The following is a 13,145-nucleotide window of genomic DNA, read 5'->3' as shown; positions in this document are numbered from 1 at the left end:
CCAGAGAAATGAACTAAGCCTTCTCAGACAAAGCATAACACATTCAATGTGAGGTACTCATGTGATGATTTTGGTTCGTTGTGATTTCCTATCGTTCATAAAAACCTCAAACCAGGGAGGAGGGAAGTGTTTTCCCTTACTGACATGAAATCACAGCGCCTCGTCACAGCCGCTCTCGATCCCCTTCTTAAACCTTTCTACCACCGATGTGTTGCCCTTTTGATGTATACCCTCCTGTTTTTACCTCTTATGAGTTTCTCCTAATGTAAGCAATTGATGAGTGTTATTTGAAGGATTAATACTTGGGTTGGGAAACCTGCAGTTAATCCGGGTAGTGGATAACATTAAAGATGTAAATAGAGTTAAATGTTAAACCAGGGTGAATTCTTTATTAGGATATTTATGAGCTGTGGAGGTTTAACGGTTTGGTGCTGCAGATCTACATGCTGTGTCTACACCTGTCTAGTTTTTTTTAACCCTGGTGTTTCCCTTGGGTCAGATTTGACCCTTTTTCAAAGTTTTTTTATATTAGAAATTTGGGTTTCTGGGCACCTGGGTAACTGACCTGGTAGAGCACCAGCCCATATATAGAGGTTTATTCATTATTTATTCATATATAGAGGCCCGGGTTCGACTCCCCCCCCCCTCTCCCCTTTCAGCTGTCCTATTAAAATAAAGGCCTAAAAAAGCTTTAAGGCTTTAAAAAGAAAAAGAAATAACATGGATGGTTCCCTACAACGTTCTTCAGGTAAAATTAATGATTTTTTGTAGCATTTGAAAAAAACATTTTTAAATGGTTTTAAAACAGTATCCTGACTTTCACTTACACCCATCTGTGATCCACTCAACATCCTCTAATCTTAACTATTATTAATAATTAATAATTTATGCCTTTTTTAACACTTTTTTTTGGTATAATTTCACATAAATGAGGTTTGTTTTGTGTAAAATGTATTAATAAACAAACACAAGTTGGTGTTAGTGGTGCATATAAGTGACAAAATTGTTTTCATAAAAAAGCATCAAAAGCATCTGAAAAAGCGCAAAAAAGGTTCATTTTCAGCAGCCGTATCCCGGTGTGTGAGGCGTCCTTTCCCCGTTGTGTCTTTCCTAAACCTAACCTCCGCCATCCCGTTACTGTTGCGTGCCACCCGCGGCCGTCCCCTGGGGTGTGGCGTTTGCTTTCCCCGTTAATCTCCGTATAGACCATTTTGTGCTGGCCACCACGGAAAAAACGACAAAAACGTCCCTGTGAACACTTATTAATAGATTAAAAAGAACGTGACCATTTCACGAACTGCCGTGAGAGACCGTGTTGGTTATTTGGGCCCCAGTCTGCTCCGCAGTTTGGGAAATCAGGAAGTGATGCAGCAGTAACATTGTGGATGGCTAGCAGAAAGCGTAAAGTTCTCCGTGATAACACCCGGGGGATCACCAAACCCGTCATCGGCTGTTTTGCTCGCCGCGGCGGAGGGAAGCACATCTCCGGTCTGATCTACGAGGAGACCCGCGGTGTGCTGAAGGTGTTCCTGGAGAACATGATCTGTGACGGCGTCAGCGAGCACGCCAAGAGGAAGACGGTGAGCTCCGAGGATGTGGTATACGTTACGAAGAGGCAGGGCCGCACCCTGTACGGCTTCAGAGCTTAAAGGTGTGTGTCCATTGTCAGCGTCATTTCCCTGCTTCCCATTCATTTCTACGGGAGCAGCCGTGCAATGCATTCTGATAGCATTGAGTCGCCCTCTCCTCATTTGCATAAAGTTGAATCCAGATAATTGTATGCAAATGAGGAGCGGCCGGCTCGGCGCCTCTCAAAAGCTGACGGAAATCTTTGAAACTGACCTTTGTCGATCTGAAATATAGAGAGATTCAGCAAATGCATGGCCTATTTCTCGCTTAAAGTGTTTTCAGAAACACGTTTTGGTTAACTATTTTCGGAAAATACGAGCTTGTATTCCAAAAATGTGTCATTAATTTGCAATTAATCATAAGTTAACTATGAACCATCATGCGATTAATTGCGATTAAATATTTGAATCAATGCGACAGCCCTCATAATAACCACAGAAATATTGTGCTTATAAACTTTTCTGTTTGTGATACGTTTTCTTCTTCCTTTTAAAAGTCCATTTGTAAACTTCTCCATTAGTGAGACAGGCAAAACAGCAGCATTATCAGTGTTTGCTGCTTGTTTATAATCTAGCAGGTGTCTCGGGTGGTAATGAATTCTTCTCCACCAGCGCCCCATGTACACCATTACTCTTATCCCCTAGACCATGGCATGCTAATTAACATTTATAGAATACAATTTGTTTTCAGAGAGCGTGAGAGAAGAGAGAGTGAGAGGAAGGAGGATGAGAGAAGGAGGGAGCGAGGGATGCTTTTTGATTTGATGGAACAAGTTGACAGGAACAAAGAGGCAGGAATAGCAAAGGAGTGTGGGCAGAATAAAAAAAAAAAGGGCAACACATTGCAGAATATAAACAGAGACAATTAACCAGAATACATAAATAAGATGAAGGGAGAAGCAAATGATGCCGACAGCCATGAAAACGAGCCGGCAGCCGCTTCACAGAGGGGAGGGGCTGGAGTCAAGACCCTGAAAAGACACTTTAAACAGCATACTGAAGTCAAATATAATTAGTATGTAAGGTGACGCTTGCACCTGTTTTGAAAATTAGCTTTTTGTAAAGATGCTGTCATTGTCATCTACTTCTAATCTGATGGGTATGATGCAGTTTAATTGATTACATATTCATTAAATGTGATTAATTTGAATCCCTCAGTTACTGTTCTGTGTTTTGATGGCAAATAGACTGTAATTATGTAAGGCCTTTCTAGTCTTAGCCACCACTCAAAGCGTTTTGCACTACAGGCACCATTCACCCAACGTGACGCGCCTAACAACACATTCTCACTCTCCAGAGATGGGAAGTAACGAAGTACAAATACTTTGTTACTGTACTCAAGTAGATTTTTCTGATATTTTCACTTAACTATTTATTTTAGTGGCGACTTTTTACTTTTACTCCTTACATTTTAACACAAATATCGGTACGTTCTACTCCTTACATTTTAGAAAATTGGCTCGTTACTTTAGTTTTGTACAAAAGGTCGTCTATCAGGAGTGATTGTGAGTGCATGTCGGAAAATAGAGGACGCAAAAAGTGAGAGAAAAGAGGATAATCAGTTAGATCGTGTGTGTGCGTCCTTGAGAACTGTAATTCATATAACTCATGTTGTCAGTTAATGTAAGCCTGTTGTTGTATTGGTCTATAGTTCTTGCAAACTTAAAGTAAGTTAGCTAGTGATTCTTGTGTTCTTCACCTGTTAGCTAGGTTGCACGTTGCTTGATCTTATTAAAGCATGAAAAGAGAGAAGTTGTCTCCGTCTGTGTTTTAAAGGGGTGATAGAATGATTATATAGGGTATTTTACACTGTTCCTTAAGGTCTCCTAATGGGGTATGTAACATTGGTTGGGCTGAAAATTGCCCGAATGCTATTTTATTAGGCCCTTACCTACCCTGTGAATATGGCTCTATTTGGAACAAGAGCTTTTCTTCCAAATATGGTATGCTCATGAATATTCAGAATGAGCTACGCGCTGATTGGTTTGAGCAAACTACATAGAAACACATGGGAGACTCGACAGCAGGTCTCATTGCAAAGTTATACATTGTTTGTCGGGCTATTACGTTATTAAATTCACTTCTGAGACTTTTTAAGCGAGAAATCAACTATATAAAGCTCAAATATGGGCTGTTTTATGAAAATTGATGGCTTATTGCAAATTTGGTAAGACTGTGTGTCGGAGTTCAGCTGCCGGTGCTGCCTGTGTTGCTGCCTCGCTGCACGGCCTGCCTTCCTTTACACACCCCGGCCTGTTCTGAGCTCGATTGAGCTCCGTTACGGCTTGCAGCCCACAGCACTCGATACCCGCGCAAAGTCACCGTTTTGGGGTTAATGGACCAAACGCTGGTGCTCTGACAGAGCTCCAGGGCCTGCAGCTCCCCTCTTCCTTCTAGCTAAATGGCCCGTGTGTGAGAGTGATAGCGCGGTCAGCGAGGCTGTTACACCAGCAATCTCTTACAACAGTTCCAGTTAATCTTGGCTGGCTGTCAGCATAACTAGCTATATTTACAGTTTGAATTTTGTCACGCCACTTATACAACATATCTCTAAAGGTCTTATAAAGCTAACAACGGTGTCCGATTTCAAGTTAATGAATTATTGTGAACAGTGGGGGTTTTGTTAGCTATGACTGTCCCTTCAATCTTAGCTATGTGTAGCTAGCTACAAATCACGGATAGTTAGCTTCATTTTTGGCGTAATTTCTGTATATTTACAGTTTGAATTTCATCACGCCACTTATACAACATCTCCCTAAATGTCTTATAAAGCTAACAACGGTGTCTGATTTCAAGTTAATGAATATTTGTGAATTTCAGAGGAATTCTAGAGGAGCTAGCTCTCATTGATAGAGCTACATCCAGCCGCAGGCTCTATCAATGAGACTCGCGGACAAGCAGCGTTTATTTCCCCAATCGTTTGTTTAAATAACTCAACACATTATAATTACACACATTAAAAGATTAACTGGAACCTGTGGTAACAGATTGCTGGCATAACAAGCTCGCTGACCGTGCTCTCACTCACACACACACCGGGCATTTAGCTAGCAGGAAGAGGGGCACCAGCGTCTGTCAGAGCACCAGCGTTTAGTAGTCCATTATCCAAAAAACGGTGACTTTGCGCGGGTATGGAGTGCTGTGGGCTGCCAGTCGTGACGGAGCTTCAAGTACCTCAGAGCAGGCCGGGGTGTGTGAATGAATGCAGGTCGGGCGGCGAGGCAGCAACACAGGCAGCACCGGCAGCTGAATTCCGACACACACTTGGACAAAATTTGCAATTAGCCATCCATTTTCGTAAAATGGCTCATATTTGAGCTTTACATAGTTGATTTCTCGCATAAAAAAGTTTCAGAAGTGAATTTTGTAATGGAATAGCAGAGATCTGGGCGACCTAGATTCGGAAGACTACCTGATCTCAGGTCAGTTGTGTAGCCTATGTAAATGTTGGGGCATGACCTTTCTCTTAATACACCCATTGGCTGACAAAGGTTCCGGTTTTTGGGAGGTTGACGTCAACTTCCAGCTTTGTTGGGATTTGCCCGTTTTCAGCGGCAGTTTCAAAATATGAAATTTTCATAGTAAAGGGGTATCAGTGGGACTTTGAGCTTCTATGTATGTCCTATTTACCCACCAAACTGTCGTTATTCAACTATGACAGGGTAAAATCGGTTTTGCATTCTATTACCCCTTTAACAGACACACCTGGGGCAAAGTTGGAAACCAGAATCAGCTTTAAATACAGTTCTAATCTAGTCCTAACTAACAAGTTTCAAATAATTTCACTGGAGTTACCGTTATTATTTTTCACGACATCAATACCGAATTCAATCTAATTGGATCTAACTGGATGGGAATATATGTACGTTGCACTTGATGCAACGACTCGACAGATTCGGCGGCATTCATTTGCGGCAAATCATTGTGGCTTGATGGTGGTAACGTTAGCACTAGTAGTATGGATGTTTGTTTGTTGTCTGTTTAGTAATTCATATTGAATCCTTGATTTTCATTCCAGAAGCCATATTTGAGAACACACACACATAGCCTACATGCAGATTCCTCTAAATGTTAAGGGGAAGATTAAAAAAGAGAAACTGGATTTGTGATTTCTATCTTACTACTCAGTCAGAATCTTATTAACCTGGAGTCCCAGTCTCTGTCACAATAATCATATATGTCATGTTTTAGGCCTATTGGCAGACATCCATTTAAAATGTAGGCAATGGCATAAAAAGAGTCCACTGAAGTTTTTCATCTACCACTCTAGTTAGATTTGTGTGGTCCAGGCAGCTTTTCATAAAAAATGGTTGTCATTCGCAAGGCTACTTTTACTTTTATACTTTAAGTAAATTTCCAAGCCTGTACTTTGTTACTTTTACTTGAGTAAAGAAGTTAAATCAGTACTTCTACTTTTACCAGAGTATTTTTTAACACAAATATTTGTACTTCTACTTGAGTACGGGAAGTGAGTACTTTTGCCATCTCTGTCACTCTCCCATCGCGTAAAATACGGACGCTTGGCATTTGTTATTCACGCTAAAAGTCTCCTTTAGCGTCGGGACTCTTGACGTCACTTTTGGACGCTCTGGCTCGGGACTTACTGAACGACATGCGGCACAAAAACGGACGGTTAGGTTTAGGGAAAGATCGTGGGTGGGGTTCTAAAATACATGTTTCTCTGACACGCGGGGCAAGAATGGGACACGAACTGCGGTCTCCTGGGTGAAAGTCCTGTCTTTTCATACTAAAAGATGGCGTACGCACAAAAACTTGAAAAGTACGTACTCAGACATAGTCACATTTATAAAACTGGGCCTGCGCACCTTTCCTTTATACACGTGAGCGAGCCACCGACCCTGCCTTGCCTCATACCATAAATTACTATGCAAATGACCATAGATGGGCCCCGACAATATCTTTGTCCAATTACAGGGCTAATGCTGCAAAACACGAGAAAATAAATAAATAAAAACTTCACCGACTGTGAGATTGAGATGCCCATCGTTGAGGTGGAGGCCGGGAAAAAAAAATCTTTTTGGAGGTTTGTCATCTGGGATAAGCAATACAAGATAATCTGCGCAGTGTGCAGATTTTCTGTTGTAGGTTGGTGTATGCACAGAGAACCGAACCATGGCAGAACAAAAAAAAAAAAGTCTGGTTATGAAGTGGATATCAAGAGAAGAGTGGCGGCGCATGTCAGGGCATGTCAGTCCAAATTATGCACAATAGGGTAAGCAGTTTGAACCCACTGATGTAATGCCATTTATTTTCTAAGTGTATAGGCCTAATGTGGAACCTGAGTCCAGGCCAAGCCAACCAGACTCCAGATAATTATGTTTTTTTCATAGACTGCGTCATAGACAGTAACTAAAGTAGATGGCGTTTTGGCACTTTGTGGACGGACCGCACATTCTCACAGCAAGTTCATTTTTTGACAAGCAGCATACTCAACCTTGTCGTGCGTATGCAATGTTTATACATGAGGCCCCTGGACTCTCTATAACAGAAAATGCATACATTGCTGTACCCTGAATATGGTGTGATTTATGTAAAACACAGGACTACAATGTCTACATTTTTACACAAGGATGGGGGTGAGGGTTGGGTTGGGTCAGACATATTCCTTCAAAACTATATATGCTACAGGACCGGAAGGGGCCCCCGCCGCACCAGAACATGAGATGTCATTGGGGTAGGTGCTTGTTTAAATGCTGCAATGTCATACTGTACACACACATACATCAAAACTGTAACTAAACCTATTTTTTTGTTCACTGAGGAGCTTATACCTAATATTGTAGGACTGTACTGTGATGCAGAATGAAGCGCAACGATAACATAGGTACAGTCTAGTGCAGGAAGTTTAAGACATACCTGTGCTCCAGTGTAAATGTCCGTATTATGGATGCAAGCATCTCAGGTTGGGCTGGCCTCTCTGCATAGCCTCCCTTATCGTCAGGCAATGATTTATGACATGCTCCACCAAAGTGGTCCCAATGTCGTCCGAAATATGTTTAAGCCTGTTGCCTGGTACTTTTCTTTGTTATTGTCCTCTCCTCCTACTCTTCTCTATCTTGCTTGAACTGCCTCCATGTTTTTCAAAGTTCTCGCAAAAGAGGAGAGCTTACCTGCAGTGCTAAGGCTCAGACTGTGTCAATTACAGATTTTGCACTTTGAATCAATCAACAATCAACCCTTTATGGTCATTTTCTGGGTGAGGACAGTTTGTAATTAAAGGACCACCCCATACCCCATACATAACCTTAACCGAGTGTCATACAGTAGTTGCACCACGCCAACTTAGACATGTTGCCTTAATCCCGATTTTTCACTGACCTGAACCATATAGCGTATAGTTGCCTTGCGCAGATTTTGTAGATTGTGAGATTTCAAAACATTGGCACTGAACGTAATTTGATATTTTGCAGAACTGTCGAACGATGATGTTTTTGTCTGGTGATAGGGTCGTGATGTTCATGTCGCATTCAGTGGTTTCTGATTTGTGAATGAACATCAACGTTGTAAATACTACGGTGGCAGGGTTAGCTCAGTTGGTAGAGAAAGCGCACATATATAGAGGTTTATTCCTTGACGCAGAAGGTCCAGGGTTCGAGTCTGACCTGTGATGATTTTCCTGCGTGTCTTCCCCTTTTCTCTCACCTTTCATATCTAACTGGCCTATCCATTAAAGGGCGGAAAATCTTAAATAAAAAAGTTGTAATTACTACTGAAAATGGAGACATATCTGATTTGGCACTTAATTATACGGAAGTACCTGAAAACCAAACAAACTGGAAGGCTCACATCAGCCACAACCCATCTTTCAAGAACATTTAATGGGATTTAGTGTTATGAGGTCAGTGCACAGTATTTCTAACACCCAACTCTGCAATCATACAACCATTTTGAATTGTCCGTCAACTTGAGCACTTGCAAGTCATAAACATATCTCTAGAATAGAATAGTTTATTTGTCATTGCTTTACAGACAACAGAAAGCAGTTCAGCAGCTCCGCATTGACATAACACATCATTAAAAACACAAACAGCCATGATTTAAGTTAAAAAGTTGCATATGGGATTAGGGTAGATGAAAGTGCATACAGTGCTAACAGACAGAGAAACACGCACAAAAAAACATCCCTTCCAATTGACATCAATGAGATTTTGATCTTACAGTTTTTGCCTGTGACTTTATCAACCTAACTGAGAAAACAGCAAGCTCTTGTTTTAAAGTAAGTGCTTGAAACTGCAAATATTCCTGTGTCTTGTTTTTGGAACAATTCTACTCTACTATATGCATGAGATAAAATCCATAGTAAATCAATTTAACACTAAGTAGAATATAATAATCACAACTATGTAATATATGGAAAGGAAATGCTAATGAGTTCTATTCTGCAGATGTTTTTCCATATTCTGTTGCTAATTGTTGAGCTCAGGTATAGGATTTCATATAGTTAAGCCATCTTTTTACTTACCGCTACATAACTGGTGGGAGCAGCTCAGTTTCCACATAAATCATACTGATAGCTTGGTGACCTTGCTGAAGTAAGCCTTATCTACCACACTTGTGAAACCACGTTTGAATTTTTCTACACGCTAAGAAGGTCCTGTAGTGCACACTAAGCCAATATTTCAACACAAAGTAACACTGCCTACAGCTTTGTTCTACTTCTGGTGAGACTCAACTATGGAACTAATAATCCAAACCGTAAGAAGTTGCTAAAACGGCAGAGGCCTTGTCATTGAATAATAGGAAGGAACAAGTCTGATTGTAATGCTTGAACCCAAGTGGAAAATCAGTCATCAGTTGACAAAAAGCTTTTACAGCCACTTACTTGGAACACTCACCCACTCAGGAGTAATTAGGGCTTTATGAAGCACACTTGATCTGGCTACATATTGATTCTATGAAACTTGGTAAGTCTTCACAGAAACAACTGTGTGGGTGTCTGTGTGTGTGTGTGTGGGTGGGATATTCATGTATGTTTAGTCGTTTTTCCGACACCTAATGAAAACAGCTAAACGTCCTCACTAAATAAATCAAAGTAAAAAAATATCTGTCTATCTGCTCCGTGATTTGGATCTACTCCAAAATGTATCGGGTTCTTCTATGGGCCATGCTACACCCATCCAATACGTCTTGTGAAAATTGGGCCTGTAGTTTTTCTGTCATCCTGCTGACAGACAAACCTGTTTCGGTGAATAGGAAGGACTGTAAAATTTGACTGGTTCATAAAAGGTTGTGGCCAGAGTTACAATGCGTTCCAGACAAGATGGTGTTTTTTCCATTATTTATAAATGAGGTTATGTGGTCCTGAAATGGAGATTAATGCAAACAATTAGTACAATCTACATTTACATATTTCAACAAGTTGTGACATGCCTTATAGGTACACAGTGCAACAAAATATGCTTTAGAGGTTAAATCACAAAAAATGTATTCTTCACTTACATCACTTATTCATAAAGACTTGCTGCTGTTTTAAATGCAAAAGGTGCTTCCACAAAGCAATCAGGGTGTTTGTTTTATTCAATTATAATAATTTAAGCATTTTTTCTGGATTTTTGTTTGCTGGAAGATCACAAAGATAGAACAAGTACAGCGACGTTGGAACTATAATGCGGGAGGGGGTGCTGTAAATATATTTGTGTCGTTGGGAGCGGGGGGGTACAGGGGTGGTCCGGGGGGCATGCAATGCAGCATTTTCAGAGGACTTGTTAATGCTTATTGCACAATCATGAAGTTGCTGCCACCGTGTTTTCTGGCGTTTTACGAAGTAGCCTGTGTAATGAGGACGTTCCCTGTCTGTGCAATCAGTGCAAATCTAAATGTGTTTTGTCATCAATTATTTTGCTAATCAAAACACTGAAGACAATTTTCCGCTCTTTGCTCGGCAGGACAAGCAGCATCTCAGCTGAGAACGGGACTGACAGACAGACAGGCTCGTGTCTCGTCACTAACAGTGGTTTGAAGCGGGAGCTATAGTGGTTGTAAAATGTTCATGCATAGTGAATCGCAACGGCTGGCAGCCGACGCTTATGGAAAGCTCTGCTCATATCAATCATGAAAACTTAACAAAACCCTTAATTATTAATAAAAAAAAGTGCATGTGCACATGTCGAGACAATATGACAATCACATCATAAGGCTATGACAGCATATATTATTTATGTTGTAAGGAAATATGAAAGTCAGAAATTAAAGTAAATTCTTTATAAAAATATATATATATAGTTTGGTGCTGTCGATAGGGGTCTATGAACAAATCGGACATTTACATTTTTACATTTAAAAAATCTGCAAATCTTTCCTAAGGGTGAGAAAAAATGTTTTATCCACTATATATCAAAGCACCGTACACATTCATACTATTGTAACTTATTAAATACATTTAAATTGTATTAGTCCAAATATAATGTTGCTGCTCAGTGAACCAATTTCTTCAAAAAGTTAACTTCAAGCAATCTTCATCTGCATCTTTTCTCCAGCAGCTTCTGAATGGTTTTATACACTTTATAAATGGCGGGGGAGGTATGGAGCTAAATCGGGGCCAAATGTTTTGTTCATTTGAAAAAAATATATATAGTTGAAAAAATAAAGCTTGAAATTGAAAATTTAAGTTTTGGTCAAAACTTGGAAAAAATAAAACCATGTATTCAAACTTAAAATAAGTGTACCAATTTTTCTTTCAGTTTGAATAAAATATAGATTAAATTCTGGAATTATTTTGAATAAATTATAAATTTTCATTTTTCACTTTAATATTTGTTTTCAGTTCCACATTTCATGTTTTCAGATTCAAAACTTATTTTTTTTACGCCTTCAAATCTTTATTTTTCGGTTTCAAATCTTTTTTTTTTTTTTCAGATCTGTTTTCACTTTCAGATAATTTTTTTTTTGTTTTAGACTTTTGGCCCTGATTTTGCGTGGGGGCGTGGCTTCAACTCAGAGGGGCGTGGTATTATGAGTGACAGCCTAACAACGAAGGCAGAAGACTCCTCTGTCATGTTGACTTCAGGAAATGGTGTTACTGTGAGAACTATGACTGAATGCTTTCTATCCACTATATACATGTGATGTTTACTTAATAAACTGATGCCAGTGACAAAGTTCCATTTAAAAAAATGTATTGGACAACACATGGTACCAATTACACTATAAGAGCAATAAACTGATTGTGCAGTTCGGCAGGAACAATGACTTCTCCCACTTCCATGTATGACATTGAATGTAGCACCACAGTATTCACTCGGCAGTCAGCATAGCGTCCGCTCCGCCAAGGCAACCTGCTGGCGCAGCCCACAGGTAAGACATGTGAAAGATATTAGCCTTTTGAATAGATACTTTGGGACATTATCCCGCAGTGGCATTTTTTTTTTTGTCATTAACACATAAAGGGAAAATAGGTGGACAGCTGGAAATGAAGCATCGCTAGTACAAAAGTTAGCATTAACTAACGTTAGCTTCACACTAGCTGGTGTTTTTTACACCAATTTTAGTGTCCAGCTCAAGTTTTTTGACTTTAACGTGTAGTGGTCTTTGTTAACCTCTGTTTGTCAGAATGACCATAACTCGACAGTGGCTGCCTGCAGCCGTACAGCCTTATAAATGTAAAACATTATAGATAACTAACATTGCTAGTGTTACCTTTTCATGGTTAGTTTAAACAACATAACTTGTCCTGGTCCGCTTTGTTAATCAATCAATCAATCAAAGCTTTTATTACGGACACACACGGTCCAGAAAACAGACAGTAAGACATACAAATACAAAAAGACAAGTTAGTGTATTCTGATACTTAAGTTAGGCTGTGGTAGAAGCCTTCAAAGTTTGCCCACTTGGCATATTTTGTAAGGCATAACTGTCATGCTGTTACATGTAACGTTATAGTGTAAAACGTAATTTATCAGGCCAGAGCATTAATGTAAAGTCATATTTGTCTACTCTATAAAAGGAGACCTTCTTCACTGCAGCCAGTGTCAAGTTATGGTCATTCTGACAAACCGAGGTTAACAAAGACCAATACACGTTAAAGTCAAAAAAACTTGAGCTGGACACTGAAATTAGAGTAAAAACACCAGCTAGTGTGAAGCTAACGTTAGTTAATGCTAACTTTAGTGCTAGCGATGCTTGATTGCCAGCTATTGCCAGCCACCTATTTTCCTTTTATGTGTTAATCACAAAAAAAATGCCACTGAGGGGATAACGTCGCAAAGTATCTATTCAAAAATGCTAATATCTTTCACATGTCCTACCTGTGGGCTGGTGCCAGTGAATACTGTGGTGCTATAAGTCATACATGGAAGTGGGAGAAGTCATTGTTCCTGCTGAACTGCACAATCTGGCACAGTTTATTGCTCTTATAATGTAATTGGTACCATTTGTTGTCCAAAACATTTTTTTAAATGGAACTTTGTCACTGGCATCAGTTTAAGTAAAAATCACATGTATATAGTGGATAGAAAGCATTCAGTCATAGTTCTCACAGTAACACCATTTCCTGAAGTC

At 39.9% G+C, this 13,145-nt stretch overlaps 1 protein-coding gene across 3 annotated transcripts in view; it reads left to right on the top strand.

The window, feature by feature from the left end:
* The first annotated feature begins 1,092 nt into the window (after positions 1-1,092).
* The window catches only part of LOC114547798 (histone H4-like), a 74,090-nt gene continuing 62,037 nt past the window's right edge, over positions 1,093-13,145 (top strand). For 2 of the 3 annotated variants that reach the window (XM_028567217.1, XM_028567218.1), the window contains exon 1: positions 1,093-1,651. In XM_028567217.1, coding sequence (XP_028423018.1) covers positions 1,386-1,649 — 264 coding nt within the window. In that variant the 5' untranslated portion in view covers positions 1,093-1,385 and the 3' untranslated portion in view covers positions 1,650-1,651. The remainder of the gene's footprint in view (positions 1,652-13,145) is intronic. The other variant, XM_028567216.1, reaches the window with a different exon arrangement.

The sequence above is a fragment of the Perca flavescens genome, chromosome 21 (assembly GCF_004354835.1).
Source record: "Perca flavescens isolate YP-PL-M2 chromosome 21, PFLA_1.0, whole genome shotgun sequence".
In the NCBI taxonomy this organism is placed as follows: domain Eukaryota; kingdom Metazoa; phylum Chordata; class Actinopteri; order Perciformes; family Percidae; genus Perca; species Perca flavescens.
The sequence above is the reverse complement of the archived record's forward strand: the minus strand, read 5'-3'. Positions and strand labels throughout refer to the sequence as shown.